General features: G+C 37.8%; 1 protein-coding gene across 1 annotated transcript; it reads left to right on the top strand.

Annotated features, from left to right (window-relative positions):
* Window positions 1-6,344: 6,344 nt before the first annotated feature.
* Window positions 6,345-7,032, top strand: LOC113924645 (actin-related protein 2/3 complex subunit 3-like). The gene has a single exon (XM_035726142.1). It carries the CDS (start codon window positions 6,374-6,376, stop codon window positions 6,908-6,910), a length of 537 nt encoding a protein of 178 aa, XP_035582035.1. The 5' UTR covers window positions 6,345-6,373; the 3' UTR covers window positions 6,911-7,032.
* Window positions 7,033-7,304: the final 272 nt, after the last annotated feature.

Here is a 7,304-nt window from a genome sequence, read left to right as displayed (position 1 = left end):
GAAGTTTATCAAGGACCTAAGGCAAGGGTAGTTAAAAGTGGTCACAGATTTGTGACTTAAAGGAGTACAAGCGAAAAATCATGAAGAAAAAAATAAGATTTCAGGAAAGTGAATAAGACTAAACTTTTTAAATTAATAAATTTTAGAAAGCAATGGATTCACCTCATTTAGCATACAACTAAAAGGGCAATGTATTAAAGAGAGACAGTTTGACTTTTTTGTGATTTTTATTAGCCCCTGGAATTCTACTGTAAACTTAAAAATGTAACCTTGGGAATAAAGAAGAGTATCACTTCAAGGTATTTCAGTAAATTGCACGTAATTTCTCTTCATAAGGACAAGGGACCTGGGAAACTTGTATTCTGAGCTCTGGAGGTAGAGCGTGTTGCCAAGGAGACAAAGTGGCATCAGGGATAAGTCCTTCATAATCAGCCTCCATACATGTTTCTTGGGATGAGGAGCTGCACTGCCAGCACCATCAATTTTAGGGAGGCAATCAAGGATATAAATCACTCCTGTTGAGGATTTTCCATAGCAAATTTGTAAGCTGTCTAGTCCCTCTTATATACACGTCAGCACCTGTCATCCATAGCAGCACTGCTGAAGGGAAATATTTTGCCATCTCCTGGTCTCCACCTGGAGGGATTTTTCCCAAGCCTCTCTCTAGCATTTCTTTTCTCTGCCATTGGTAAATTTGTTAAATATATCTGATCTACAGCCAAGCTCCACTCTTTTCCTTCTCTCAGGTGTAGACTACTCTTCTGATCTTCCCTGACTTTCTACTTATCAGTACTTCCCTGCCTTAGTACTTACCCAAAGTACTTGGTATTTAATACTTCTCTTGGCAGAGACATCAGCCCTGTCCAGACTTCCAGGATCCAGGTGGGTAAATCAGGCTAATCCTCATGTTCAGTTAGGAGAAATACTTGGCTCCCTATTATTCATATCCTCGAACCTGACTTTTATTCGAAATAGGATTTTTTAGACTTTACACATTTTTTTTTTAATTTATGAAATTGTTGGGAAACTGGGTGGAGAAGATGGATGCCCTGAATGGAAGCCCTTCAGAAACTCTAAGAAAGGTGCTCAAATATGATGACTTTATTTTAACTGTAGCCCAAACACCATATGATTCAAAGAGTCTTAACCTGATGTCTTTGGGTAGGCCCCAAGATGTCCATGGACTCCTTGAAAATTTATAGAAATTTTTGCATGTAAATGCACTTTTCTGTCCCTAAGAAAGGTTAAGAAACATCCACCTAATTAAAGGAAGGATAATAACAGCTAACACTTAATTAGTGCTTGATTTGTAAAAATAGAATTATTTAAGCAGCTTGGATAGATTTAAAGAACCACTAGAATCAGCAGAGAAAAATGGAATTATAAAAAGTATAAAAAGAGTTTAATAATTGCAGACTATAGAATTCAAATATATATATAAAGAGAGACAGAGAGAGACCTTTTTACTGTTGAGTTTCAGAAGAAAAGGAGTCAGGATTGAAGAAAGACATAAGTCCTCAGATTTAAAGGGCTCTCTGAGTACAGAATAGGATAAATAAAAGTAAACCCATACTTAGAAAAATGGTAGTGAAACTGCAGTACATCGTAGATAGAGAAAACCTTAAAAGTAATAAAAACAAATAATGAAAGACAGATTACCTGCAAAGCTATGACATTTAGTTCCCAACAATAACATTACTAATATCTTCAAAGTCCTAAAATTCTAGATCCAGCTAAGCTCTCATTGAAGAATTATAGTGCAATAATAAAAATTTCCAGAAAAACAAAGTTGAAAAAATTTATCATTTACAGATCTTTATGGAAAGAGTTGAAAGATGAAGAAAATTGGACCAAGAAGGAAGGAATAAGCTGAAGGAAAAGTGAGCCACGTCATTGGTAAACATAAGGTAAATGTACTAAGTATATTCTTTTAAAAAAAAACAAAATAAACAAAAACATTAAGGGAGGGTTACAAATGAGGTAGACCTAAAATACTGGGGGAAAAAACTATGAAAAAATGGAATGGGGAAAGCAGAATTAAAACACTATAAGTTTTGGGCGCCTGGGTGGCTCAGTTGGTTAAGCGACTGCCTTCGGCTCAGGTCATGATCCTGGAGTCCCGGGATCAAGTCCTGCATCGGGCTCCCTGCTCAGCGGGGAGTCTGCTTCTCCCTCTGACCCTCCCTCCTCTCATGCTCTCTCTCTATCTCATTCTCTCTCTCAAATAAATAAATAAATAAATAAACATTATAAGTTTTCAAGAAAGGTAGAGATATCACTTTGGTCTTTGTTAAGTCAATCATGCATGTTAAAATTTTAAAGGTTACCACAAAAATAGAAATAAAATGTATAATATCAAAACTGTAATAGGGAGAATAAAGAATAAAGAGAAGTAAGGAAAGAGAAATAAAAAGCAGCCAGAAAAAGGGGATGGTAAAATAAAGACACACAGGAGGTAGAATAAAATCATAAGTATGCATTAATAGTCATAGTAAGTATGAATGGATAAGTTTGATAGTTCAAAGTAGGGTACTTTTTTTATGAAATTTTTCAAATCAGCTATGAGCTAAAAGATTGAAAAACTCTGAAAACATATGATACAGAAAGGTGAAAATAAATTAATGGAAAAGGTACACTATGGCTTCTCTAAGAAATCACCAAGGGCTAAAGACTGCAGATGATTCTGGTGCTTAGGACATGCAGAGAGGACAAGGATAGGGAGAGGAACTGGTCTTGGACACCACGCTGGGCCATCTGGTCAAAGACATGATGAAGTTTCTGGAGCAGATCTCTTTCTTTTCCTTCCTTGACTTCCTTCTTGGGCCATTTCTTGAGAATGAAATATTAAAGATGGCAGTCTTTCAGAGACATAAAAGGGGTCATTGGGAACCATAATGACTCATTGATCTAGATGTCAAATGCTCCAAGGAAGTAGTAACTGCCATTCATGGTGTCATCATCTAGACAAAGCATCCATTATCTGAGGGAAGAGTACTGGGGAAACAAATCAGCAAACCCTATTCCCTCCTTGCAAGGTGGCTGGACACTGTGACTCTGTGTTTGTGCATCTGATCCCTTCTTTTCATAGTGGCAGTGTTTCTGTTCCTCCACCCAACAGGTTGCTGCTGATCAATGGTATTTTGCTGCCACCCTGGGTAACTTGGCTAAAGCCACCTTTAATACCATCTCTCACTCTGACCTCTGGAAGATTAGTCTTCTGACCAGGAGTTCCCTGATTATCTTAAAGAAGAACACTTAGTGGGGCGCCTGGGTGGCTCAGTCGGTTAAGCAGCTGCCTTCAGCTCAGGTCATGATCCCAGGGTCCTGGGATCGAGCCCCACATCAGGCTCCCTGCTCAGCGGGAAGCCTGCTTCTTCCTCTCCCTGTCTGCCGCTCTGCCTACTTGTGCTCTCTCTCTATCTCTGTTAAATAAATAAATAAAAATCTTTAAAAAAAAAAGAAGAAGAAGAAGAAGAAGAATACTTAGTGTCATTGCAGAGAACTCAGAATTCTGCTGTGACCAAACCTATGTTTTTTATACCAGCAAAATAAAGTGAATTAAATCTAAGGGGAAAAAACTAGATATAGCAGGTAAGTGTTAAACAACATAGACTTTTGGACAAAAAAAAAGCTTTGTAGGAAAGGAAAGATTAATAAAAAGGAAAATTGCACCAGGAGATATAACAATACCAAACATGTGTTCATCTAAGTTGTAGCTTCAATTTTTTCAAAGCCAAAATTGACAGAATTACAAAGAGAAATTGACAAATCTATGCTCTCATAGAAATGAGCTCAGCAACAGATAATATAAGAGGCCAATAAAGTCTATGATATATTAGGAACTGAAAAACATTAAACTAGCAACTACCAAATAATCCCTTATACACTTTATATATTATTATAATAATATATATAATATATATAATAATATATAATATAAAATATTATATATATAATATAATTATATATATAATATATATATAATAAATATATATATTATTATGATAATAATACACTAAGTTCTCTCCCTGCCATATGAAGAATTGTCCTGAGAGAGAACTGAAAACCCACCAGACTTCACAAGGACTAGTCAAATGAGGCCAGTTCCCCTTGTGCCTAAGAAAAAATCAGGACCAGAAACACTGTTGGGGGTTAAGAAAACAATCCTAAAAGGAAAGCTGAGAGCCCAGCTCGGCACTAGAGAGAAAGAACAGTGACCACAGCACTTAAGAAGGGGGTTTTCAAGCTAGGTTTCCAAAGACTCCAGGTAATTAAGCTTCTAAACTCACTGGAGCAGGCTGCTTACAGGTAAAGGTCATCGGTCTCAGGTTGACCAGTTGTATGTGGTAGAAGTTGGACTAGGCCATAGTGCATGATTTGGACACTCAAGCCAAGCTGACTGGTCATCTGAATGGAGCAGACACTTCTGGGAATGGAAAGTTTAGAAGTTCTATAGTTCAGAGTGAAGGTGGCCTTCCCATTTCTTTTCCCTAACCAGGCTTACAGGGAACAGCAGCCTTTTCACAAGGTGAAGAGTTTAGTTCTTAACACACTATGGCCTCCCTCTTTCCTGGTTCAGCCCAACCAATCTCCTAAAATACCTCACTTTATAGCCAGGAAGAGGTCAACAGGCTTTTAGAACAGTCTCTAAACAGATACTGAAATTAATAACTAACTGGGTTCATTCTGCTGTCAAAGATCCCAAGAATATGGGGAGGTACAATAGGTTTTCAGACAGAAGGTAGGTAGGAATAAAGTTTGGAGGCCCTACTCCCACACACACAAGCTGTGTGTCTCCAAATGCAGGTTACAGGAAATGAGGGCAGAGAGAGATTAAATGTCTGGTTTAGTCAGTGAGCTGCATAGCCAAGATTAGAACTCCAGGCTCCCTGAGCCACTTCCTCTGTGTCACACTGTTGCCTTATTTCCTGTTTTCCACCCTGGTTAATCATTACATGAAATTTGAAAACCAGTCATCAGGCTAAAGAATGTAAAGTCTTCAGGTAATTAAGGATGTCGTTGATAAAGAGCCAAGAGAATGCTATCTATATGTAAAATATTCTCCCATATGTAAAGTAAATAGGTGTGAACTCCAGCTATTAGGGTTAATATCCTGCTCCATTTTGCATTTGGCTATTGGTTTCATCAAAATTAGACATGTTAAGAGTGAGGCATGCTGAAGTTTCTCCTGTTCACTTTTGGTTTTAGTTTTTCAACAAAACTTACTACTTGAAATAGCAAGAAATGAGTCGATCCAATTAATAAACCAATCTAGAACCCATATAATTTTGCCAGAGTCTTAAAATACATATTTATTGTTCATTTTGATAACAAGTAATAGAAATAATATACCTTTTGTAAGAACTAAGTAAGGCATTTAATTCTTCCTGTAAAGGGATAAACTAAAGACATTTGTGAAAGCAGATGGCTTGTTCTGCTATATTCATTCGTTATGTGTTCATTACTGCTATTTGTTCATTTTTATACTTTACACCAGAGATTGGTAAACTTTTTCTATAAAGGGAGAGATCATAAATATTTTCAGCTTTATGAGCCATACAACCTTGGTTGCAATTATTCACCTCTGCCACTGTAACAAGAAAGCAGCCATGGATGGTATGTAAACAAATGAGCATGACTAGATTTGGCTCCAAGCTGTAGTCTGCCAGTTCTCTACTCTCTAATACAAACCATATTGTGTGGCAGGACAGGGTAGCTTGCTGAGTGAAGTATATAGTCTAAACCAGTTGACTGACATTTTTGTATGCAATTAAACTTACTTAATCTCTTTATAACTTATTTATACGTCTTATTTCACCGAGGGAATAAGCTTTTTTGATGATGGAGACAATAATTTATTAATTTACTCTTCTCCCTGAACCTCACACAGATGACGTTTCCCAGAGGAAAGAGCACGGGCTTCACTGTCAAACTGATCAGAATTCAAATCCAGATCCTGCCACTGATCAGCTGTGTGACACTGGATGGGTTATAGACTCTCAGTCTCTATTTCTTCATCTGTGAAACTGGGGATAATACTTGCTTCATATTGATGGATGCAGTGACATGTAATGGAAATAATATACTGTCTGTAAGAACGAAGGCATTGAATTCTTCCTGTAAAGGGCTGATGATATATTCATGATAGCAGATGGCTTGTTCTATGTAAAGCACATAGTAACTGACTGAGTCTGACTCCAGGTCAAAATCCTATGTGTGATCTTTTGGGCCTGACTATGGGCCATTAACAAGGGTCTGCCTGGAACTCTTCATGGGGCAAAGCCGTCCTCCCCACACCAGAACAACAAGATAGTTTACAAATAGGGCATCTGGCCAACCTCCTCGTCTGGCTTGAAACACCGGCGCCGCCAAGATGCCAGCTTACCACTCTTCTCTCATGGACCCTGACACCAAACTCATTGGAAACATGGCACTGTTGCCTATCAGAAGTCAGTTCAAAGGACCTGCCCCTAGAGAGACAAAAGATACAGATATTGTGGATGAAGCCATCTATTACTTTAAGGCCAATGCCTTCTTCAAAAACTATGAGATTAAGAATGAAGCTGATAGAACCTTGATATATATAACTCTCTACATTTCTGAGTGTCTAAAGAAACTCCAAAAGTGCAATTCCAAAAGCCAAGGTGAAAAAGAAATGTATACACTGGGAATCACTAATTTTCCCATTCCTGGAGAGCCTGGTTTTCCACTTAATGCAATTTATGCCAAACCTGCAAACAAACAGGAAGATGAGGTGATGAGGGCCTACTTACAGCAGCTGAGACAAGAGACTGGACTGAGACTTTGTGAGAAAGTTTTTGACCCTCAGAATGATAAACCTAGCAAGTGGTGGACTTGCTTTGTGAAGAGACAGTTCATGAACAACAGTCTTTCAGGACCTGGACAGTGAAAGGAGCCTGAGCAGACACTTTCCACAGCCGTGGGCAGCATTTTACAGCAAGGTGTACACAGTTATTTGCCTTTATTTGATAAAGTTTTATACAGAAGAGAGAAGAGAGCATGTCTTCACTTGAAGAGATCTTTTATCAAGAATTTGGGGCGGGGAGGGAAGAATGGGTGATTTGAAATTTTCTGCAGTATTAAGCTGGTGCTTAATAAAAATAAGTAAGAATAAAAAAAAATAGGGCATCTGTATTTAAAACAGGATATACTCATTTTCTACACTCACTTAAAAAACCAGACTTTTCTTTATAACTGACTCCTATAAAATAGGAGGCAGTGGCCTCACACTACATCAAAAACTAATGATGGTGATTAACATAACATTAACATAACAATAAAAA

Source organism: Zalophus californianus, chromosome 2, assembly GCF_009762305.2.
Source record: "Zalophus californianus isolate mZalCal1 chromosome 2, mZalCal1.pri.v2, whole genome shotgun sequence".
Classification (NCBI taxonomy): Eukaryota; Metazoa; Chordata; class Mammalia; order Carnivora; family Otariidae; genus Zalophus; species Zalophus californianus.
The sequence above is the reverse complement of the archived record's forward strand: the minus strand, read 5'-3'. Positions and strand labels throughout refer to the sequence as shown.